We start from the raw sequence: 27,140 nt of genomic DNA, 5'->3' as shown, positions 1-27,140 counted from the left end.
TTTTAGGTAACGTTTTTCGTGTTTATTTACACTCTTTCTATTCGTGAGGTGAATTAATAAATACTGTCTCTTACGTTCTTAATTTATTTATACACTATACAATACACTTAACTTTTAATAATTTACTTAGAAATATCGCTTAAACTTTTACTACTTTTTACTAATTCAATCTTTTCACTACGACTATTTAAAAGTAATTAACTAACGAGTTCCACCTTTTATAAAACATGTGAAAGACGCCGCCCGAAAAGCGCCGCGCGAATTCGTCCATAGTAGCTGGACAGGGACGGTCATTTTGTGAATTTGTTCGTAAAAAAAATACGATTCATTAGATCTCGTTATTTTAGTAAAATTTTATCGAAATATATTGATGATACGTGAAATCTATTTCCCTAATTTGATTTGATTTTGATCTCAACAGATGATAAAATAGATATCGTCACGAAAATAACGCGACTTTCGTTTTAACTTAAGAATAAGCGAAGCATTTATATTAATTTTTGTCTACAATTCTGGTTTTCGTAGCTCCTCGTTATTGTTATCAGGATAATATTTTTGATGAGTGTGTAAAGACTACCCTCCCCACGAGATCGTAATAAAATTGACTCGAATTTTCTAATGTTATCTCATTCAGTCAGTAGCTTGCGTATAGTTTTTATTTTGTGCTATCAAAAACGTAGGTATAGGAATAGGTGCTTGTAAATACCAATTTTGAATGATTCTTCGTAAAACTTCCTCGCAGAATATATGTTTTTTGAGTTTTAAGCATCCACTACCATCCACTTTAGTTGATCGAACTCAACCGAGTGAGATAGTGTAGAGACACACTTCACTTCGTGCTACTTTGCCTCGTCTTCCAATCTTTGTTCTTCCAATCATTGTCAGTTTTTGGCCTTAGTTAGAGGATTGAAAGTGATACAGAGTTTTAACCACAATGAATTCCTTACGAAGCTGCACTTTTACCTTCAGTTAACTTCACCGAAGCATCGGATCGAGTAGATTAGTAGACACCTATTACTGTTATTGAGGTGGGCATTTTTCACTATATACGTTAACAAAGTACTAAGCGACTTGTCCATAAAATAAGGCTCCCAACAATTTTTACAATGAAAACCATGTTTATTGGCATTGAATAATACATGTTTGAAAGCTTCGACTTCCCTCTATTTTTCGACATAATCGTCGTTTGGATCAATCCACTTTTGCACGCGGTGTACCATTTTCTTTATGACTGAATCTTAGAAGTCTGCCGTGGCGCCCCGAAGATAGCTTAAAACCTCTTCTTTCAAGTCTTCGTCGGTTGTGAAACTGCGTTCCTCCCAAGTGTTTTTTTTTTTAATTCAGAGAAAAGATAGTAATCACTTGGGGCAAGTCTAGGATGTGAAAGGGGTGTATTGCATCGAAATCTATACGTCCGTCTTTGATTTCTCTGCACATACACCTCACACAGTTAGGAATGAATGCCCCACCGGAGGAACGCTTTTTGTGCACAAAAACGAATCACACAGATAAATTCGCATATGGCGTTAGAATCAAACGGAAGCTTCATCTTTCACGAATACCAAGACAAGAATTAACGTTTAGACAGTTCGCTGGGGCGGGAACTAGGAGAAAGGGAGCCAAGCTAAACGTCTGTCTCGCCAAATATCGCTTAACAGTGTCTTTTGCGTCCGTATCGAACCTTATTTTATCGATAACCCTCGTAGTTGATGCGACAATTTGGAGTTTATGTTCTTTTGTGTCAAAATAATTCCACATGCCTGCGTCTACTATACAAGTTATTTTGTTTCTATTGGAATTAAATGCGTAAATATTTAGAATGTCTACTGTTTAATGTTAACCATTTGTTATCTGTTACAATTGCTTCTTTATCGTTTTGATTTACCAGCAATAAAGTAAGTAATTAAGATAATGAATTTACTTAGTGAATCGGGTAATCATAAACCCAGCATTAGAATTACGTAAGTATTGCTAAATATTTAATAATCAAATAAAACATATATTTTTCCATTTATCCATATTTTATTTTATTACAAAGTGTGATAAAATAATTGTTAAAAGATCGCTACCGCATATATCGAGAAGATTTGCTTATTTCCTAGAAGTTCCATAAAGTTCTCATGAGGAAATAATGAGGTTAACCTTATTAGCTCAACCGAGACCAGTTCCCAAGAAGGAACTCATCGGAGCTCCTTCTTAGCGTACAGTATCAAGTCCCCTTGATGTTGGCGATCAGCATGGTAAAACTCTCTTTATCTTGAGCTTGTCTAAATAACTGTCCTGCCTCTCTTATCCCAGTCCATTCTCTAATATTCTTCAACCAAGAGGCTTGTTTCCTTCCAGTTCCTCTACGACCTTCAACTTTACCTATCATAATCAAATGGAGGATATTAAACCGGCTACTACGCAGGATATCTCCCAAATAAGCATTTGCTCTGTTAAGGACTGCATCGTTTGTTTGTATAGCTGTCCACGGTCTTGAGCATGCGTCTATATAATCACATTTCAATAGCTTCTAATCGATTAATGATGGATATTTTCAAAGTCCATTTCAACTCCGTTTCCGGCCAAACTCAAACGTATTAAATCATCTGTACAATATGCGCCCCAAAGCTTCGCATAAAAATGTGTTTACTTATTTTGCCGTTGCTACCCTGGACTTTTTTTCTATATAACCCGCAGCCTGACGCTTCAAAAAGCAATTTTATAGCCAGAACTCTTGGAACTGACTCCATTACGTAGTAGATTTCAGATTCTAGGCTTTTTCGACAAAATAAACTAGGAGAATATCTTCAATAACAGTTTTAACTTTTATGAAATTTCGCAATTCCATAAAAAATTGATACTCGTGTCCATATCTGGACCTGTAGTTTACTGGTAACAAATCAGCACTGGGTAGTGCCACTAGCTCTAATATGTTTTTAAGAATATCGGGGTTTTTTTCCGAGAAGATTTTTTAAAACTAACAAGATATAAACTGACAAAGTAAAACACTCAAAAAACCGATTTGAAAACATTTACTAGAAAAACTTTCAATTGTAAATTATGACTTATATGAAAAACAATTCCTAATTCTTACTTCTTCTTCATCGTACCGCTATTGATCTCAGCGTTCGTATTTCAGTAGTTCTTAAAAGCTGCTTAATTATGGTGTTTGAGATTTGAGATATTTCAAAAACTTTATTATCGGGTTGAAGTATATTCCAACCTTTTATGAATGGAACTCTTACGTCGCTTCGAATGGTCCAACGGCTTCAATTCTTGAGTGAGCCAGATCTTGTATGGGTGCAAAGTAAGATCCTTGCGCAAAATTCGCCATAAAGTGGTCTTGGCGATGCCCAACTCTCGAGCGATATTTTCAACACTTCGACACATAACGAATATGGTAGACTCAAACTTTTTTACTAAACTTGTTATTGCCTGTCTAGTAGGTCGAGAATTACAACCGAAAATCAGAGTTAATACTCTCAATGTAGCGGCTACCGACTCCGAATTTCTGTAGTAAATTTTTAAGATTTGCAGACGTTCGTGTACTTCACCATGACGAAAAGGTTATGTCTACTGAATAAACTGACAGTGACAGTTCGATGTTAAGTGAAAAGGTCCGTTCACAAACTAAATTCAAAATTGTCAAGTCCCTATTGGAAAACCTTTATTTTTATTTCTTTATTTCCCATACGGTATCCTTTTCCAGCCTAATTCCTAATTCTTACCTTTTCATTTGTGTCCAACTTTTATTTGTCAGTGTTCGGTCCTGCGTTTACCTTGATTATTTCTAATCCATTATATGTCATCGGCATCAAAAGGATCGCGTTCTCGAGCGAGAAAAGCAAAATTATTGAGGTCAGCATCAACCTATGGATAAAATAAAACCTTATCGGGCCGTTAATCTGATATAGGGGGATTATTTTGCTAATTTACTTATAGATGAAAATGGATATTATCGTCGAGTAATATCTACGGTGAATAGTAAGTGTGTGAGTTAAATTTTTATATCAACTAACCGGATACTTGGATATTACGGCAGCGGAATGTAAACTAATCAAGTTACGACCGCAGCTATTTTAAACCTGTTCATTATTGCTTAAATATAATTAAATTAACTTTTTATTGGTCTGTATCTAGAGACTAGTTGAGTTTATCTTCGTGATTTGATATAGATTTCAGACCCTTTTTCATAATTATTTTCATGTGTAAATTGAGTAGGAAGAGTAGCAATGGGGTATCCGACTTGTAAAAATTAGTTTTTTTAAAGACAGGTAAAAATTTGACGTTTCGACCTATTGCGCTCTTTTGCAAAATTTTGATAAAGACGGCAACAGGTCGAAACGTCGAATTTTTACTTGTCTTTAAGAAACTGTCTAAAAAATAAGAAATTGAAGAAATCTACTTATACATCTACATATTTAAGGTAAGGTTGCGCATTCTTTGTTTTATTTCGCAGGAGGCTGATCGAATTGTAACGATATTTGATTATTTAAAAACTATACACAAAGTCTCTCGCATCGAGAGTACAACCACCCAAAACTCCATACGAACATTAAAAAAATATTTGATTTTAATAAAATGCACTAGTCCGGGTCAAATATATGTAGTGCGGTCCATGAGTCTCAACAAGCTTTACATAAAGTTTCAATCTGCTGCTTCGATCCATTTTATCAGAGTAAAGCTTGTACGGAAGGTCCTGGGATTCCAGAAAACAATAAAATATTGGAAGAAATTGTCTGTTCTAAGTGACCGGCGCCTAAAAACAAAATAAATTGCCGGCATTTCCAAAACAAGTGTCCAAAGGTTCCTACATGAGCATTTAAATATGAAAGAAATGAGTCCAATGTGGGTGACTCGAATTCTCAACGCAGTGCAAAAGGAACGTCGAGAAGGAGGGTGCTGAGCGATTTTTAAAGCTTTGCCACGAGGACCACGAAAGTGTTATTCAATTAATTGGAACAGGTGATGAAATTAATCTTTTACTATAATCCGAAATTTGAAACAGGAGTCGCATCGGAAAGGAGAGTCCTTGCCAAAAGAACGAAAGGGCAACGAAAAGCACTTAAAAAGTGATGGCTACTATATTCTTGGAACGTTATGGTATTCTTTAGATTAGTTTTACGAAATCAAATACAACCTTAAACGCGGCATATCACTTGATTTTCTATGGCAGTTGTATCCAAAAATTAACGAACAAAGGCGCGGTAAAATCAGTTGAGATGTTCGCTTGATTTATGACAAACCTCCAATGAGGTTTCGCAAAGATTGTACACCCACAATATATCACTGATTTGGTCCGACTATTTTTTGTTCGCGAAGCTTTAACCTGAGTTAAGGTATCAAATATTCAACAGCGTCGATGAAATTAAACAGGCGATGTACGAACATTTTATCTCCAAATATGCATCACATTTTGTAGCATAGAAGATTTAGTCGGAAATTCTAAAACAGTTTCCTTCATATTTATGACCTTTCTTTTTATGTTAGGCTAAAATCTCATGAACTAAATTACGTATATCAATATATATATTAGGATACAAATAACGAAAAAATGAACGATATACTGCATAATAATTATTATTAACTTCAACATTTTTGTAGATTTTGTATTATAGTCGTTCTACAATTAGTATAACAGTATAAAATTTCTTTTTACTTTTGTATCAGTTCTGATTTTATATAAAGGGTTTTCCAATAAGAGGTGTTATTTTGAACAGCCCGCTATTTCGGTAAATGTCACTTTTGAAGCTGTTATTTTTTGACATTTGACAAGTAGAAACTACGCCAATAATGAAAATGGAACGATACACGTTTCAACAACGCATTGAAATTATTAAAATTCACTATAAAAATGGTGAAAGTTTGGCAGTGACGGTTCGTAAAACTAAAACATTTTTGGGTCGACGTGAAACACCTTCTTGGACCGCAATACAGAAATTGGTGGAAAAATTTGAGCTGTTGGGACAAGTTAGTGATGTGACGAATAAAACCCGTGCACGTCGCTCAAGAACAACTGAGAATATTGCTGCTGTAGCCCAAAATGTTGAAGAAAACCCAGGTTTGTCCATTCCTCGTCGTTCTTTGGAATTAGCCATTCCACAAACGTCATTACACCGTATTTTGCATAAAGACTTGGGTCTTAACGCCTATAAAGTTCAGTTAACACAAGAACACAAGCCGGCCGATCATCAACAACGTCGTGTCTTTGAAATGCATGAAAATTATCCGTAATTTCATCGAAAAATCATTTTAATTGATGAGGCCCATTTCCATCTTGGTGTTTACGTCAATAAACAAAATTGTCGAATCTGGGGCTCGGAAAACCCAAGAGTTATTATTGAAAATCCTCTCCATCCTCAACGCGTGACTGTTTGGTGCGGTTTATGGTCTGGCGGTGTCATTGAACCTTACTTTTTCGAAAATGAGGCTGGAGCAACAGTTACAGTGAATGGATTGCGCTATCGAGAGATGATTAATGATTTTTTATGGCTGGAATTGGATGGTATTGATTTGGACAACGTTTACTTTCAACAACGTGCCACACAAGCAACGAAACCATCGATCTTTTACGGGAAAAATTTCCGGACCGTGTTATCTCTCGAAGAGATGATCACAATTGGCCACCGAGATCTTATGATTTAACACCTTGCGACTTTTTCCTTTCGGGCCACGTGAAAGATAAGGTCTACGCCAATAGTCCAACATCGATTCAAGACCTCAAAGATGGAATTCGTGAGGCTATCGAGGACATAAACATCCGATCATTTATCTCAAAAAATGGCATTTTTCTTTGAATATCAAAATAACACCTCTTATTGGAAAACCTGCTGTTTTGATACGTAGAATATTAAAAAAAAATGCGTTACCACGTTACCCTAATCTTAGAAGGAAATCTAATACAAAACATTCCCTCGTATATTTTTCAACAATCTGAATACAAATTGTTTTCGTTCTTATTTTATTCGTAACAACAGATAAGCAACTGCATACTGGAATAGTGTATTATCAACAGAGTGGCAAATAGACATATTCACTTTCATATCGCCGGTAGATCTTTCTATTCTCGGTTGGTCGTCAGGTGGATGGCTATCATCATCTCGGCATCTTCTTTATTTCACCACCGGTTTTATTTTTATTTTATTCTCATTCATCTTTTTTTTTCTTTCTGAATCTCGTTACTCTCATCCAATCTTTAGATTACTACACGATGTTGAATTGCGATCGATGATTTGCCACCGACTCGGGAACAAATTGTGATGCCAAGTTAACAGTTCTAAATCATTGCTTATTAGTTATTATTATAGTATATTATACAGGGAACAAAGAAGTAAAAGATTTCGAGAAGTTGAGTGAAGATACTTTTGCGATATTTAAAAAATTACATGTAACGTTTGTCCCTTAAGTTACAATATACTGTGATATCACATCCTGGGTCGCTTAGTCAACTGATGCAATGTTGCTTACACTTAACAATTCTCAGGGCTGATATAATTTTATCGATTAAGTAAAATTTCTTAAAATGAAAAATTACAAATGCAAAATTTTTTCGACAACACAGTTTAGTACAAGAAGTTTATAATCATTTTTCTGCTTCCCATCTAAAAAAGCACGTAGAATGTTCTAACTTTAAAACTGTTGAGTTAAACACAGCTCTTGGAACTCTAAAACAAAAACTAAGAAACATTATAGCTGCAATCAATGTCATAATTGAAGATTTCACTATAGACCGAATACCAAATCACTAATTAAAAATCTATATTTGAATTTAGTTTACAAAGTTATCAAGATTTCATGTTTTGTAAAATCTTGAATTCAATACCACGCAATGCGTTCAAGGCTAGGATAATCTTAAAGAATATTTGGAATTCTATAGATCTGACGGTAAGATAGATATTTATTCTGAAAATTCCATCTCGAAGCTAAGAAAAAAGGTCCGTTCCTTTGATTAAAAGGGCAGTGAGGGCTTATATTCCTTCCTTGCAATTTTTGATCATGCAATTTCTTCGAAAATTGAAAGATTTGTCTTATTAATTGAATGCTATGCTATGCATTGCTAATATTTTGTTTTCTGTACGAGTTTCATAACTTTTCTAAGTATAATTTCATGAAAATAATAAGGATTCGTTAAGGTATTAAGTTACAGGTACATGAGGAAGAAAGATATAGACGGTATACAACTCTTTAATGAAATAACTTCATTCAAAGATATTTTTCTTAGTAAACACAGCCAACTGAAATATTGGGTATCATAGTCAAAATGATCTCATTCCTGCTCTCCAAATTTTGCTCTGGCATTAAACATTTTTTAACTTTATTTGTCTATCAAAGAACTAGAAGGTGGTGCATCTATGGAAGATGAAAAACCTTTCCGGGATTATGGATGCTGATAACTAATTTCCTGATTTCCAACCTTTACATTGTGTTATTCACAGAGAGTATTTCTCATGATTACCTGTAATTTTTTTCATGAGATAGCTTCTTTTCAGGCTGTTGTCAGGTTTTTGAAATAATAAAAGCAAGAATTCTGGAAATTGGTTGTTTTACTTTAGCAGAGTCGATTGAACTAAGATTATTAGTTAATCGATTTTAGTCTTACTTACTTACAAGTCTGAATTTTCGAAAGAAAGAAAGAGAACGATTCGTATACAAACTTCATAAAAAATGTCTTGGTCCAAAAATTATGAATCCTTGTACGTTCTTGCAGCTCACAGGACTAACTGGGACTAAACTACAATCATAAACAGTAAACAAATAACATAAACTTTTATTTTTGGTTTGTAAAACACCGTTTCGACATTCGCTTGACAATGTGAAAGACAAATTTTTCAGAGTGTATATTTTTTGAAATTTAACGAATGGATTGTGGAGTTTGCAAAAACTTTTGACCCGCAGAGTAGGTGGACAAATTTCATCAAAATTGAATCTAAACTTCGTTAATTATGTGGACCAAAAGAACTCGTTACGTTGTATACAAAAATAATTTTATATTTGGGGATTCACAGAGTAACAATTTTTTTCACGGTTTCATATTTAGCGATGATCGTCACTCATTCTGTGATGAATTATTAGTTTCGGAAACGCCCGGATTGTAGCTGTAACCTTTGCCAAAATAAGCAAAAATAAAAAAAACTCCTAATTTGCGATACTAACAAATAACGCTAACCAAATCAATGGACATATTAAATTCGTATGTGCTATTACGATAGGAATCTTATGACTTACCTCAAGATATATTTACCAAAAAAACTAGAAATGTTCACTTTTACTTAAATGCCTATACAGTTTTAAAAATAAATTCAAAGCTATAATGAGAGCGAAGTGTGTAATCAATTATTTTGTTTTTGACATGCTGCCACTTTTTTATTTGAATTCAGAACTTATTAATTTAACTTACACTAGTTCAAGCAATGTCTTTAGTTTATATTGTTGCATCATATTTCTAGCAAAATTAATTTTTTTCTTTTGTATCTTTGTCGTGGTGTCGTTTATGACATAGATCATATGCAGAAGTAATTTTTAATTATTTAAAATTCTGTACATTCGGTTGAATCGTTCTAATATGTTTTCTATTTTGTTCTAGATTATATAGTGAGCAGCGGTTCACCACCGACACGAGACAAATTGAGATGCGACGATAAAGTTAGGGCACGAAAAGATTGGCGAAACGAACGATTGAGGGATATAGCGACTGCGCTTACTGATCAACATAGGCCGCTGCAGTCTGAATCTTCTAACCTTACTTTACCTGCCGAGGGCTTACTGCATCTCAAAAAGGTAAATGAATTTGCGTTACGAGTTTTATCAATATTTAAATACTATAGAAAAGTTTTTTGAAAACATTGAGAATCAATTAACTCTAAGATGCACAATATATACTTTTCACTTTCGTGTCATTTCTTGTGTTACTTGCTATGTTTTTTCGAATTTACAGAGTCTTTAAACATATAACGTAGCGATAATTTTTCAACAGAATAATTCTCGTTATTACACAAACAGATTTTCAAGGAATTAATATACTGCCCAAACTGAAATATCAGGTAATAAGTGTGCAATTACTTAATTGCGCATTCTGTATAAAATTTACCATTCTGCTTTGTTATGGTTGCCTGCCGAAGCACCTAGTCTGAGTACCTTGAATGAGTCAATGTCTAAAAGTTGGTTTAGCAAAAAAAAATGTTTTGATGGTTTAGCAGAATCTGAAGTTAAATTTGATAATAAAGGTCTGAAAATATTTGAATTGGCAACAAAAACAGTGTTTTAGACAAATGTATAAAAAACTTCTTTGTATACTATTATTTGTTGAATGTTCCGGTTATTTTTTTGTATCCATTTTTTCCTCTGTCTTCTGTCTTTTATAATCTTCATTATATCTTCTTTTCGTCACCGGTTACTAATAATTTTTTATTCTTTTTAATTGTATTTCCGACCTCATCCAATTTTTACAATCTGTTTCATTTTTTATTTATCAAAATTATGCATTTCATTTTTTTCTAATAAAAGAAGTTGTAATAAAATGTTTCATCTATAAAGAACATCACCCGCTCTGTTTAAAGAATCCTGAAAAGAAACCATATAGAATACAACAAGAATAATCCTATTTTAACGAAAGGAACAATTGAAGGGATTTTTTTGAATAATATTCAAATCATCGACAAAATGACACGACTTGTTGCTTTTCCATGGAGGCCAAATTTATTTAACAATGAATCTATATTCCTTCTGCGTGGTCCAATGGTAAAAGTCCAGAGAGACCATTCGCCCACGACCTCTTCGTTTCTCTCCATTTCCATAAGTGACCAATCCAATTTCTACGTGAAAATGAAAATTTTTTGCACTAATACATACTTTTGATACTTTACATGTGACGCTTAATACGTAGTGCGGTCTATGAGCTCTTGGCCTCATATAGTAAGAGCAAAAATCTTTATGCACGCGTCAGTGACAAGTCTCAAAAAGAATCTCACATGAATCAACTTGCGTCAATCCATTTATAGTATACCACGATCAAATTGGTTTGTGTTGAAAAATTTTTGATTAAAGAAGGATTAATAACAACACAAATCAAAAACGGTGACTTGTGTCCAAAATTTTCAACAATTGAAAATTGGTTTAAGTTCTTTCGGTGCGGACGAGAATCATTAGAATATGACCCACGCACAGGAGGTCACGTGATGATGACTAGTCCCGAATACATTAAATTAGTGGGAAAATTGTTCAAATTGAACATAGACCGGCATTTCTAAAACAATTGTTTCATATGAGCATTCAAATGTAATAAAAAATTACTGTAAAGTAATATTTCGAATTATCAGCGCCGTCTAAACGCAGGGTTGAGCAGAATGTTGTGGTTGATTTTTGGAGCTTTGCTGCGAGGGCTAAAAAAGGGTATTTCAATCAATTATTATTACGGGTTATACTCTGATCTGACATCCAAGAGAGATTCTATAGAGGGGCATCGGCAAGAAGACCCAGAGGTAAAAAAAGCAAAGATCAAGAAAAGCACCAAAAAAGTGTAGCTACAATATTTTAGGACTAATAAAGTATTCTTTGACTTGAAGGAATCAAGTAGAATTGTGAACGTGGTATATTCATATGACTTACTAAAATAGTTGCTTTAAGTAATTATCGATAAAAGGCGCGGTAAAATCAGCCGAGGTGTGCGATACCTTCATAACAATGCTTCAGTTCACTAATGCTACTATACACTATGCATTATATTTTTATTGTGGCTGAGAATAAAGGGAGAATATGTTGAAAAATTGTGTTATTTAAGACCTTTCTATGTTAGGCTAAGAACTCATGAAGCGCACCACGTATATATATAACGGAGATGGACTCAGAAATATCTGGAACAACTAAGAGAATACTAAAATTTTGGAAAAAAATATATTCTCTCGTTTTAGCTCCATAAACATTTCACAGCGATGTTCAGTAACTTCGATGCCCTTTTTATAATTAGAATCGTTAATTTCCTCAAAATAACCAATAACTTTCGACATCACCTCTTCATTGTTGGAAAATCTTTGACCACCGAATCAATTTTCAAGTCTGGGGACAGAAAATAATTTGAGGGGGCTGAATTTGGTGAATAGGGTGAGTGAGGGAGCAATTCAAACTTTAATTCATTAATTTTGGCCGTTGCAATGACGGATGTGTAAGCTGGTGCATTGTATTGATGAAACAACACTTTTTTCTTATCCAAATGTGGTCGTTTTTGCTTGATATCTTCGCTCAATCGTTGTAATAAGTTCGCATAGTACTCGGCTTTGTAATCAAGATAGTCAATGAAAATTTTCACAAACAACCGACGCCATGATCTTGCCTACAGATGAAATGGCCTTTGCCTTTTTTTTTTTGGAGCCGGTTCTTCCTTATCAGTCTATTGTATTGATTGTTCTTTTGCTTCGGGTGTGAGGTGATGTACCCAAGTTTCATCCATGGTTATGAAAGGGCGCAAAAATTCGGCATTATTTCATCATCTTGCGTACAGCTTTCTCGTGTACAAATTTTCAGTTAATATGCGATGTACCGCACTACTACAGGGTGCGGCAGCATAACTTCCTTTTTTCAAAAGTTAATAAAACTTATTGTATGAATCAGAAAATTTTTATTCGTTTTTTATAATACAGGCACATACATAAAGTTTTGTTTTACTGAGTTTTGAAGATCAAATCAGTTAGGTGACATCCCCCATTCTCCATACACTGAGTAAACCGATTTCTGGCGTTTGTCATGACTCTTGCCAGCATAGCAGGCGTTATGTTGGCAATTTCTTCCTGGATGTTCGTCTTCAAATCTTGTAGGGTCCTTGGATGGTTCACATACACACGGGATTTCAAAAAACCCCATAGGAAATAATCACAAGGGGTCAAATCGGGAGAGCGGGCTAGCCACTCCAAATCGCCCCTAATTGAGATAAGGCGCTCTGGGAAGTGTTCCCTCAAAACAGCCATCGATGTTCTTGAAGTGTGTGCCGTTGCTCCGTCTTGTTGGAACCAAGTGTCCCCTAAGTCCAACTCATCTAGCCGTGGGAAAAAAAATTCCTGTAACATGTTTACATACCGGTGCGAATTCACTGTCACTGTGACTTCATTTTCCTCAAAGAACCAGGGACCAATAATTCCACGTGAGTAAATTGCACACCACACTGTGACTTTAGGTGAATGCAAAGGCCGTTGATGCAATTGTCGAGGATTGGTATCAGCCCAGTAGCGCATGTTTTGTTTGTTTACGGATCCACACAAATGAAAATGGGCTTCATCACTAAAAAAAACAATAGCGTCCTCAGGAACGACTTCCAGAAAAACCTCACACGCGTTCCTCCGAGAATTGAAGTCACGTTCAGAAAGTTCCTGCACAATTGTCATCTTGTATGGATGAAAATGAAGATCATCATGAAGTATTCTCCTCACAGAACGATCGGAAAGTCCAAGGACAGACGCATGTTTGCGCGCAGAACGCCGTGGTGATCGCAACACTGAAGTTCTAACTAACTCAATGTTCTCCGGTGATCTAATGGGCCGAGGGACTCCAGTTCTTCGTCTTGTCACACTTGCAGTTTGTCTGAACGTAGTGACCCACGTAACAATTGATTTCCGGTCCGGGACAGGGACCAAGGGGGCTAAATTAAAGCGATTCCGAAAGGCGCGCTGGGTTGCGATCACAGAACATCCGCTCGAAAAGTAAACCTCAACGGCAAACGCACGCTCCTCACTGTTCCAACGCATGATGGCGACTGAACTGTGCCGAAACAAAACTTTATAGTCCCCCCTCTCGAACGAGACCACTAGCACTCCGTTACGACATCTACCGACTAAATGGCGAACTTTTTAAAAAAGGAAGTTATGCTGCCGCACCCTGTATAACTGCTGGCTCGCTCATTCAGTACCGCTTTGTGGATGTTCTTCAACATTTCTGGAGTCGTACGCCCTAGTTTAAACGCTGCTACACGATATTTTACTGTTGATAACGAAGGAGCAGTCTCACCTAAAGTAGAATCTAGTTCAGCTTTTATATAGGTTGGGTTGAGACATCTCAAATAAAAGTATTGTATCATATTACGTTGACCAATTTTTTCCAAATTACAAATTCACTGAAAACGTTCACTATTGATGGCTACTTCTGGAACTATCCTCGTATATTTCGAGTTATTTTGACTTTGATGCTAATTTAATTTATCTAACTCAGTTATTCAAAGTGAAAAACGAATGAATAAAAATCCTTGGTAGTATTCGGGATTTAGTAAATCTCTGTGACGTCTGAAATTAAAATTTGCTTTATTCTTACAGCAGTTTATGAATCTTAAAGTAATAAAAACGTTAGAACGTATAGATAAAAAGTGGAATATTATTCGTTTTCTTTTTTTATTCTGCGTTTTCATTAACAGACAAGATACAGCATTTCAAATTTATCAACTTATCGTTAGGCACAGTAGTAATTGGAATGAATCATCTTGATAGGTACTTCAAAGTAAGTGTTGAGGATTAAAATTGTATTTATTATCCATTTAAAAAGTATTCAATAATTGGAATTTTATTATCTCAGTTTCAAACACACGCTTTGATATTTTTTCAGTCGTCGATTTATTTTTTCGTACTTATTTGTACTCATTCTTATAAATCAACCTGAGTATGACATTATTGTTACTCAAGATATTACATAAAAATATTATCTATAATTGTTTATTAACACGATTTTATTAGTTTCACTTGTATGTTCGTTTGACTATTTGGCCTCGATTTGAGCGATCAGATTTAATTTAATTATCGATATTGCAGGTCATTCAACGAAGCGTCTTCTTCCAATCCATGTCTCAAAAACCCACCGCAGGTGTTGTCTATTTTATCAGTGATAATAACATTAATAACCCCAATTATTCGGAAGTGATTATGAGATGTAAATAATGTTATAGGTTTTTTAGTTTTTCATTTTTCTATTTTTTTGCGGATGCGTAACCTTTGAGATCCCTGTGTATTGAAAAACGCTATATTTGACCGATTTATTAATTATATATTTAAAATTATTATCTGACTTTAATTTTCAAAAATTAAACAACTTATAACAATTCGTTTTACGTGATCTTCCGAGAATGATTTTCATTAATCTTCTAGTCATCTCTATAAAAAAATAAACAGCTTTCGAGAGACCTGTATAACATGAGTTTATGGTAGACTAGGAAGTCCGCACTTTGATTATAAATTGTTTAATGGTACTATTTTCCATCAACAAAATTATATTACAAATCTCGTTACCGTAATACTTAAGTTAACTGCTTTCCAAGCAATTATTTAACTCATTCTCATTACAATTTTTGCTATTTTACTTCAGCAATCACTCATTTTACTTCCTCATTCATAAAATCAGTTGCGTATGGTCCAGTTACTTGGTACAAGAAGGGCGATTATTGGTCATTGCACCGCATACTTTCATCAAATATAAAATAAGAAGTGCAGAGACTAGTTACAGAACAGTTGCTCTAATAATATAGGTATCGGTCAATTGCTAAAGTGAATATCAAATTATTGTAGATGCAGTAATAGCTTATGCTACGGAGTGTGACAAACCGTTAACAAAACTATAAATTTTTTGAATGATGATTATTTTTTACTATTACTTTTAAGAATGTATTACGTTCGCATCAATCTACCAACTGATAGAAGAAAATGTCATATCTCTTTCATTTACTATTTTTTCGAAAGATTCGTTCATTTTATATCAACAAGGACATAATTGTTATCCCGAAAGAACAACTAAACTTCTACATTTTCTATATCGTTCTACATCGTTGTCGTCAAAACGCTGTATGTCTAGGCAGCTCTTTATTCTGGGAAACAATCACTAGGTGTGAGATCGAAAGTATAGGACGGATGAGGAGAAAACCTCCTAGTTGAATTAATTAGGGAGTCCATAAGTGCGGTTTGCCTTATCGAGTATTGTCACGAAAAAACAAAATTTCCTAAATTCTCTTCGGCGCTTGATAGTTGCTATAATCTTTATGAACAAAGTTTGCAACCGTTTTTTTATATTTAGGGAAACTTATGTGATAAAATTTCATGATTTGTAATATCTTTTCGCAATTGAGATTGGGCATCAATTACGATTTGTTGCATTAATGATTCAAAGTTTCCCCAATTCAAAGTTTCCCCAATCCGTTCAACTTTTTGGTTGTCTGAAAACGATGATGGCGTTAGATTCTGTTTGTAAACATCGTTTCGAGGTATCGATTATCTTTGGTGACGGGCTGTAAGTCATCTTACCACTTCTCAAATTTAGAGAAAGTTGTGTGCTAGAACTTCATGATTTGTAATGTCGTCTCGCAATTGAGGTATATATCCCAAGTTTGGGAAATACGATTCGATGCATTAATGATTCAAAGTTTCCCGAATTCATTCAACTTTTTGATTGTCTGTGTACGATTATGGCTTACATTTTGTGAAGCATTTTTTCTTCTTTATTTGTAAACACTGTTTGGAGAAACGTAAGTAACAATTATTGTCAAAAAGATATAGATTATCTTTGGTGACGGGCTGGGCTGTAAGTCAACTACCACCCTTGAACAGCAAAACTGTATTCCATATAAAACATGTAATTTATTTACTTAAAAAACACTTTATATTTAGTTTAGACTTTAGAATATGTTTTCCTCTATGAACAGGGTAGTCTATCCACACTATATTCTCTATGGGACTATACTATTGCAGTTTTTTCGTGAATGTACGCCAAAAGCACGGTTTATGAAACTGGAGTAGCAATCTTTGTTTGCTTGAAGTATGGATGCGTTACTTTATACTTCTTCATCAATTTTCCCTGGTAGTAGGGACAGACAAGCAATATTTGCTGATTCTTCTATATCTATTTGGCTGTTATACAAATAATTTCAATTTATCAAAATTTTTGATAATAAAGTGTCAGCTTGAGACTGTTTATACAATACGCATGCTTCTAATGTTCTAGAAAAGTACCGAATCAAATTAATAATAAATTCTGTCTTAAGGAAAAAAAATCTTAAATACCTCACGAATTTGAGGACTGTTGTGAAAACTTCTTCCTCCTTCACTAGTCATTGAAAAACAATTTCGAGGGTTTTCATTATTTTTTATATGAATTTGGCTATATGATTGAATGATCTTGATATAGGATTTGTTCCCTGCAGGGCTTGGATTGCTTTATGCGGGCTATATTCAACTACACGAATATAATATACCAATTGCTGCAAAATCGACTTGGGGAGAGTGGTGACTACTTGATGACGAACGGAGAGTTGTCAAGTAAAACTAAGTAATAATTGGTTAGGCCAAAAAGGGTTTATGTTTGATAAAAAGATCCTCTATTAAACCAGGAATTATGGAAGCACTTAATTGGTATCTTTGTTACCAGAATTAATGGTTCGAGTCACGCATGGGGTTCATTTGTCGGTTATAATCGATTATGGGTCGAATGCATGTCTAAATGTATGAAGGTGAACATTTCAAATGAAGTCAAACATTGAAGAATTTAGTTTTCTTATGCGTTTCCCGCCCAGAAAGTCTTTATTGTTTCATTTAATAAGCTTTAAATCGGTAAAAATCGTTCACTTTCAATCATTCCTTCTTATTAATACCAAAACCACGAGATGGAATAGAAAATATGACGAATAATTTTATTAAAAACGAATGAGAAAGGTAACATATTATTTGAATCCTTCAATCCTTCAAAGCACTTATCCCAAAATTGAATATATTCCTAGATACTTTTCGAGATGGCTTCCATATACTGTATTTTAGCCTTTAATTTTAGCCCCTTTGCACACCGAATCGTAAACCTTCTAGTAAACTGTTTGAACGAAAAAATCTGTCCACTATCTTTCCTTAACTGACCCATTTTTACTTTTAAATCACTCATATCACTTGTAAACAGTTGCCACATTATCGCCATATACCGATATTTATATATCGCGATCTACTTTGGTACTTGATCTCACTAGTGCAACTTATTTTCAGGGATGGTTGTGGCAGAAAAATTCCGATTCCGATTGGGTACGCAGATGGATAGTCCTATGCTGCCCTACAATTCAAATTTACCAAGATCAGGACGAACAGAACAATCCAGAGCTTACAATAGAACTTTCATCGGTAACCAATTGTATTGAAGTATCTACTTCCTCAAAATATGGCTTCGAAATACAATGGGCAGGTCCTTCTTTGGTGTTATGCGCAGTTACGCATGGTATAAGATGTAATTGGTTGCAAGCACTGAGGAAAGCTGCCAATTTAAGTACAGATAGCGTCGTACCAGTGGAAAGTCCGATTTCTCCATCAACGCCGAGATCTTTACTAGCTTCAAGCGATGAAGAATATCGAACTGCTTCAGAAGGAGGTTAGTACATTTATATTATATTTATATAGGTATTTATCACATAGAAAAAATTCTTATTCTAAATATAAGTCGGGAAAATTTTAATAGTAATGGTATTTTATTGACCTCGAACGATTCAATTGGAATATTTGGTAAAAACCGAGAATTGTTTATTTGTCTTTGTGCGAAATGAGGAAGAATAACTATCATATACTTCGATTAATTATCCAAGGATAGATAGAAAGAAAATGATGGATTCAAAGAAAACAATTTGGTGAAACGTGAAAATCTAGAAAAGCGCACAAAGAAGATGTAGAAAATAACCCAACACGAATCAAGTTTGGTAAAATAATGGAAAAGAAATCCGTTTGAAGCACTAGAAATGCTTTAACATTAGAAGAAAATAATAGTATTAGTTTTTAAACAGTATAATTAGTAAACGGTGGCTTAACGGTTGTAAATTCATTAGAAAAGTAAATAATAATCGAAAGGGCGTTGTCGTGGGCCTTAATACACATTTTTTGCACGAGAATTTAGATAGCGACACTCATTACTAGTTCAGTGTCGTTGTGTGATATCTGCGTGGCTTAATTTGGTCATCAGCAGTTAGTTTTTTGCTAGCGATACTTGTATTTGCTTCGTTTTTTATGATGCCAAGTTTAATTAATGCAAACGATGCGGTTGGCGGAGAACGAGGACGATCTGCAAAGGCTGCTGTACCAATTTAACAAAACAGCAAAAAATTTCAATAAAGTAATATCAGCGGCAAAAACAAAATTAATGGTTACTTCCAAGACACCGATCAAATGTAAGGTTGTAGTGGATAACAAAAATAATACACCAGGAAATGAATTTTAAATATCTGGGAATCGAAATATCTGGACACGGGGACTTGGAGACGGAAGTAAGAAACCAAGCTACAAGAGCATCAAGAGCAGCAGCATAACTAAAAGACACAATCTGGCGAAATAAATACGTTCGAACTAAAGCAAAAGCCCGCATATACAAGACCGCAATCAGACCTATATTATCCTATGCAGCAGAGACCTGACCTGAGACCTCTAAAACGAAACGTATATTGGAGACTACAGAAATGAAAATAGTTCGAAGAATAGCGGGAAGAACACTAATGGATAGAGAAAGAAGTGAAAACATAAGACAAACATGCGGGATAGATAACATCAATGAATGGGTACTGGATAGAAAGATAAAATGGAATAAGCACATTGACCTCATGAACGAATTGTGAAAATATCAAGGGACAAATCACCAGCAGGACAAAGAAGCCTTTGAAGACCTAGGAAAAGATGGAGTGATAACCTTCCAGGTAACTGAACAGAGGCAATGATGTGAAGAAAAATAGGCAATGATGCCTCTACACAGCAGGAAGAAGAAGAAGTTTAATTAAAGAACACGCAGCTATAATGTTGAAAACAACTTACAAACGCTATTGGAAAAAATTCAAGTTTACGAGTGGTTTGTACAATTTAAAAATGATGACATGTCGATTGATGGAAACCCTCGTTGTTGACGACGTCTATAACATTATTATTAACCAGAATCGATGATTGAATAAATTCTCATAGACTGTCAATTGAGAATTGATCAAGAACCTGTGGGGTTATCTTAGAGCTTTTTTAATAGAATTTTAATGGAAGATTTTCTATAATTACTGAGTAGTGATGAGTCATGGTGCTATTGTTATGACCCAAAATCAAAGCTACAGTCAAGTCAATGCTGATTCGCATTTTTGATGCTAAAAACGTAATCAATGTTTGTTGCCCCTGTCAGTTGAAAACATTGTGCACAAAGACCCGATTTGAACTTAACGGGAGATTGGTTTTACCACTGACATTGCACGTTCAACAGTTTTTACTATTCCATGCATTTTACTGCCCTGATTTGGCTCAGTGTGACTTCTTCTAATTCTCACAAATAAAAAGAGGCATCGATTCCATTATATTAAAGATATTAAAAAACGGGGAAGGAGCATATGCGTACAAAAAATGTTATGGGACAAATGTATTAGTTGTGATGGAAATTACGTTGGAGGGAATAACTTTGTTACGAAAAAAATTAGAAATTGAATATTTTGTAAAAATAATTGGTCGCATTTCAAAAAAAAATATAAACAAAATCACACAACACTTGATACTTTCAAATTACTGTTTGCTTTTTATTTAAGTTGTCTGATTTTATAATAATAAACAATAACATAAATATTTCAACCTTGGTCTGGACACACATCAAGTAACTTCTAGTCAAGATTGATTTGCTTCGAATTGTAATGGTCACCTGAACTTTCAATAATTGAATAAAAATACTAGGTCAGTGTCACAGTTTGTTTTTTAGTATAGACTCGAAGAGTAATGGCACGTTACAGTCACCTACTTAATGTCATTATGATGTGGGATGAATATAGGGAAGGTAGAGAATTTATACAAAGTAATAGATAATTACATTGTCACGCAAACGAACGCGAATATCTAAATACAAAAAGTATATAAATTGATTTTAAAAACTCATTTGATTAAATGAGTATTTGGCATAAAAGGCTGAGTCTATAACATCTTATTATTATTATTTATTTACGTGAATGTTATTAACCAGTAAGATGATAATCTGATTTAATCGTAAAATATATTAGTATATATACAGCCTAAATCTGCTTGAAATGTGCTTGAAATTCCTACATACGAGGGTGGTTTCGTGGAAAATCACATTTTTAAAAGTTGGCAACAATTTCGTTACGATGTTTCTTCCCACCTCGTCGATCCTCGGTGTTGTAGGTTTCCGGTTCACCAGCCAAATTATAGAGCGAGAGCTGGCTGCATAAAGCCTGCTCTATCGAGTTTAGTGCCTGGGTAAATATGGTGCACAATATTGTTATATTTTTTCTACGGTACATTTTTTGGACATAAACTGTACCTACCGAGTAACCGCTTGAAACTGATTTTAAAATTTAGTTTCGAGTAAGTAAAAAATAATTATTAGCAAGCGCCTTATTAAATCTAGTGCTAATACCATTGTACGACACTTTTTTGAATTTATTTTTGTTGCGTTACCGTAACTATCGAGTAACCGCTTCGAATTAAAGTTTAAACATTTCTTATTAAGAAAAAACATTAGTGCCACTTCTATTCTAGTGACAAATGCCTGGCGCGATACTTTATATTCCTTCAAGCCCTATACTATTAGTATTCATGTAACAAGGCTAGTCAAGGACTATTTTGGAGTAAAGAGAGAAAGACTCATGTACATTTTCCATAGACTTAATGTCGCTTTCTTCGAGTTTTAAGGTAATATTAGATTTAAAGAAGCCCTGATTGATTTTTTAACTGAATATTGGTCTAACAATTGTGTGGCATCATTTTTGCGCGATAAGAAAGTGTATATAACAAAAAATATTTTTCCTTTCAATTAATAAATAGCTCTATTGTAAAATATATCGATATAAGATTTTGCATGCAATCATGAAGAGGCCGATACTCGTATTATATGAGTGAATTGGAGAATTACAGTAAAGTAATGATCATAGCATCTTATACTGACATTCTTGTAAAATACTTGGAAATATTAATATTTAAATATCCATCCAATCAAAGCCCCAAAGAACCTCATGGATAGTTGGTATAGGAAAGAATGTCCCAACGTTATGGTGCCGATAATATTCATTTTCTCTCTCCTTCGAGACACTTTATCAACTCGCTTATTTTAGCTTCTCCTGTATGTGGGTTTGGTTGTGAGCTTGTTTGTAACTTTCGTTTGGACTAAGAGCAAGTGGATTATTTTATAAAAACGTCGTTCTCCGTGTTGGAAATCAAGCACTTCGACAAGCTTACCAACTATACAGTTACGGCTCGATACAAGTTTCGACGAGATGTTGGTATATAAGCAGCGAAGCCATTATACGAGGGCGATATCATTTAAATAAATATAGTTTAACATATGAAACTAAAGAGTGAAGAAACTAAAAAACATGTTTTTTAAAACTATATTTATCTATAATGTGCATATTTGAGAATTATTTAAAGTATTGGTATTAGAAACAATGTACAAAACTGACTGAAGCCCTGGAAATAGAGAAAGAACAATACACTATCTGTTTCGCTTAGTCAGAACACCAGCCGCTTAAAGGAACTGTTAATATAGGAGTATTAAATATATGGTCTCTAAAGTCATCTGTCAAAAATTCACATACATTTGGCAGATAGATTCATTCCATTACTCATATAAAGGAGACAGTTTTCTTCGTGGAGTAAATGAGGCGTAGAATTCCAAAACCAGCCAAGTCCATTTTTAAAAATTTTTCACAGCTGGCCGAAAAAGGTCATTGAACAGCTGATGTTGTCTCTTCTTTTTTTTTCTTTGCCACTTAGATACCAGTCCTCTAACAGCAATACAAAATTTTCTAGAAAAAAAAATTAATTTACCTAAAAAAAATCTTCGAATTGGACTTGGCTGGTTTTGGAATTCTACGCCTCAAATATAGAATAAAACCGCCCAATTTCGGTGAGACTATAGAGAGTATCTATAAGAGTTAAATCCTGATCATTCTACATTGAATACAATGGACGTATAACATGTTTATTTTATTTTGTTACAATTTTATTTTTGTATACATATATAAAATTCGAGAAGAATCAGAATTAGCTTTCTTCTTCAATTATTCTGTGAGTAGTATCATTTTGTGAGTCCCTTTCCTGTCAGTCGCTAACTATTCTATCCAGCGCCAGCTCCATATAATATACCACGACCATCTCCGGAAAACGACCTTTTTTCTCTATAGTACCGTTTCTCTTTTTGTACATAGTTACCCTACTTTTTATTTACGTGAAATAAATATATGACAAGTGACATGACATACTTCAAGATTGCCAAATTCGAACTTACTGAACACACTGTTCACACTACCACTACACCAACACTCACAATTAAACTGTCTGACGCTGAACTGTTTACCTTCAGTCTCTGAAGACGATAACTTGGTTATCGAAACGCGCGTCAGAAAGTGTAATTGTGAGTGTTAATTAGTGTAAACAGGATGTTCAGTATAAATATCACCAATGGTTCCAGAAGTTCCAAATTACACTAGTACTTGGCAAAAAATCCGAAGCCCCCTGAGGAGTTGTTAACATTACTAAATATTCACTTAATATTTAACGTAAATTATTGGATCTAGAAGCAAACTTCTGAAATTTTCTCACACACTTTGTTAGTAATTAATTAGTAATTTAATGACATTTTCATTTATATTATCATATCGTTCCCATAAAAAGCATGGCCATATAAAAACTCGATGTAAAACCTGAACTAGATTAATGAAATAATTACGTTGAATAAAAATGCTAATACCAAATGTGGTTACCTATATATTTCAATATATTTAATTTATCTATCAAAAGTTATACAATCTATCTATCTACGTAAATATTGAAATTTTCTAACATACTTATAGTTAGATTTATATTCTATATAATATACGAAGATGATTCCAGTATCTAGTCCAATACAAAAATATCTTCTTTTAGCTCCATATACTTTTCCCAGCTATGTTCATCAAGTTCGATATCCTTTTTATAATAAGAATCTTCAAGCTCCTCAAAATAGCCATTAAATGACGACATCACTTCTTCATTGTTGATTTCTTCGCTCAAACGTTGTAATAAGTTCGCATAATACTCGCCGTTGATACTTTTTCCTTTTTTCAAAGTAGTCAATGAAAAGTTTCCCACGCGCATTCAAAAAAACCGACGCCATGACCTTGCCTGCAAATGGAACGGTCTTTGCCTTCTTTGAAGCCAGTTCTCACATTGTTTTGATTGTTCTTTTGTTTCCGGTGGAAAGTGATGGACCCACGTTTCATCCATGGTTATGAAACGACGCAAAAATTTGTCTTTATTTCTGTGAAACATCTTCACGACGCTGTTGTTGTTCCATTGCGAGCAAACGAGGCACCCATCTTGCGCACAGCTTTCTCATGTTAATATGCGATGTACCGCACTTTTTGAAATACCTACTATGTCTGCTAAGAAGCAGTCTCACCCAAAGTAGAATCTAATTGAGCTTTTATACTGGTTGGGCCAACGCTTTTCAAATAAAAGCATTGTATCACATGGCTATAACCAAACGTTCACTATTGATGGTTGCCAAACAAAGACTAAACAACGTGGCGTCTTTAAACTTGAAACGTATGATGTATAGATTGTGCACTTACTGTGAAATCATTTATTTTTATGTATTCTAATTTTTAACTACGTGAACCAAATAGCGATAATCTTTGACGTTGCCAACTCGGGTATCTAGCCTGAATGAGAGTTTGGTATACCACTCTGATGAGACGTAATAACGTAGAAACTAGTCAGTAATAACAAACCTCTTCTTGCAATTGCGAGCCATTAGAAATGTTAATATGCAGTGGTATTTTTCAAGCAACTACCGCCGCCTCTAGGTCAGGTACTTCTAGGACCATCTCGTAGACTAAATATTTCATTTGTACCCAACAATTTTTATTTGAGAAGGTTTTGTTTAATTAACATATTAGGTATATATAGTTTAATTGCTTTATTTTATATATTAATTCATTTCTTGATATTTTAGACGAGATACTATTGATGACATAATTTTCAATTGAAAGATATTTTCTACTACTGGCTTTTACACATGAATTTATTGTTTTCTGTTGAGGTAGAAAAGTTTTTTGTTATTAAGCAATGTTGTAGAATATACAGAGTCTGTTTGATTAGAACTAAATCAATCCATTTGACAAGACTGTTAACCTTCAGTTTCAGAGGACGATAACTTTGTTATCGAAACGCGCATCAGAGAGTATGAGTGTGAGTGATGTTGAAAATAGTATGTTCAGTAAAATTTACGCGATATTATCAAATATTTCACCAATTATTCAGTGAATCATGTATGGGCATCAAGAGCGTGAAAGTATGCGAAATTTCAAGTCAATAGGTTAATTAAAAGTTAGAAAAACTTTATTAGAAAATTGGATACAATGTTACTTGATACATAATTATATTTTACGTCTATAAATGGGTCAGGTGTGGAGCAAAGGGATCATCCCTCGTAATAATGACTCCGAGTTGTCTACTTTTTCAATTCAATATGTAAAGAAACTTCAATAAAACGTACAACCTTGATTATAAAAAATAAAAACATCTACCTATTCATTTCCTCATAATATATTTCATTCATGCATAAATAGTTTGTTTATGATTTAACGTTGATTTCTACGAACATATGTTTTAATTTAATGTACATACATAACGATTTTTATACATTTTTCTGACACCACAACAACGCCATGAAAAATATTCATGTTTATCATACAATCAAGACAGATTTACCATATACATACTAACAAACCTCTATCGCTAACAAAAGAATTATAGCTTCACGTCTTACATCATGTTCATTATCACCAGAGCCGTAGGGAACCAGTTGACAACTTTTCGAAATTGTATATAGGGAATTAGTTGTGAATAATTGATAATAGAAATCTTTTACATCGGCCCCTGTTGGTAGAAACACACGTAAAACGGTTACATAAACAATGAGAACGGCAAATACACTGTCAAACATAACAAAAATTGTGAAATAAAATCTTGATAGTTCAAATTGGAACGAAGTCTTTGCCAGCCAGATTATGAGCGTTTTCTTGTTGGGAGTGTGGCAATGAAACACCAAACTAAACTAACTTTAACATGTATTCTGAGCTTTCGAATATTTATTAGTATTAAGTATTATAAGTATTAAGTTACAATAATTAAATAATATTTGCGGCGGTTTTAAATATATATTAAAGTTAGTCTACTTAGTATTTCATTGCCACATCCCCAATAAGAAAGCTGCTGTTCTTCAAAGAGAAAACAACTACTTTCCTGGCTAATACCTCGACGAATATTGAATTACATCTCCCCTGAAGAGCGTAATGTTCATCTAAGGTTTAGTCAGGGTATTAGCCAGGAAAATAGTTGTTTTCACCTTTGAAAAACGGCAACATATTCGAAAATATTAAATTTCGAAGTATTAAATTTAGAAATTATTTCAAAGGTGAATTGATAACCTTTTTCGTCAAGTTATTTTTCGAAATAATTCGATGAAGTTGTATCAACCAAAACGATCGTATCGTTTTACAAAATTGAGGTTCTTTTAACAGCTGCAGAGACTAGATTTTTCTTCTACCGTGCATGTGAAATGTCTATTTTCGAAAAATTTTTTGTGGTTATGTGAAATGACATTTTCGATTGGTCCAAATACGGCAATCCAATTAAATCTCCATCGACAAAGGAAAGTCAAAAACTTTAAAATAGCGGGAGCGAACAACGTAAGAGGTTATAAATCCAACTTTACGGTTAGAGACATAGAAAAGGCTATCAAAGGTATATCAGAAGAAGGTACATTCGAATTAACATTTCCGTTATTGACGAGGATTAAGCAAAATGAGTCGGAAACATGAAACCTGTTCGTCCGCCTGTCTGTCCATCTGCCTACTAGCAGCAATATCTTATCACAGGAAGATCGGGTCTTTTATTTTCTTCGAAAACCTTCGAAAAAGTAAGGCGACAACTTTGAAGAAAAAGAAAGTGCTTTCCCATTAGAATAACGCACCCTCCCACACTTTGATGAAGACCAAAGCGGAAATTCAAGAATTGCATTTCGAATTCATTGACTCTCCACCGGATTCACCAGATCTATCCGCCATCGACTTATTTCTGTTTCTTAACCTTAAAGTTTTACTTGTAGGAGATATATTTTCACTAGAAGAGCACGTTATCATATACGCAAACGCCTATTTTGGGGAGAAA

At 34.2% G+C, this 27,140-nt stretch overlaps 1 protein-coding gene across 1 annotated transcript in view; it reads left to right on the top strand.

Moving 5' to 3' along the window:
- LOC130441818 (protein outspread) overlaps window positions 1-27,140 on the top strand; it is a 152,505-nt gene that overhangs the window by 106,455 nt on the left and 18,910 nt on the right. The window contains exons 5-6 of the mRNA XM_056775620.1: window positions 9,569-9,762; window positions 17,967-18,342. Coding sequence (XP_056631598.1) covers window positions 9,569-9,762; window positions 17,967-18,342 — 570 coding nt within the window. The remainder of the gene's footprint in view (window positions 1-9,568; window positions 9,763-17,966; window positions 18,343-27,140) is intronic.

This window comes from Diorhabda sublineata, chromosome 3, assembly GCF_026230105.1.
Source record: "Diorhabda sublineata isolate icDioSubl1.1 chromosome 3, icDioSubl1.1, whole genome shotgun sequence".
Taxonomy (NCBI): Eukaryota; Metazoa; Arthropoda; class Insecta; order Coleoptera; family Chrysomelidae; genus Diorhabda; species Diorhabda sublineata.
The sequence above is the reverse complement of the archived record's forward strand: the minus strand, read 5'-3'. Positions and strand labels throughout refer to the sequence as shown.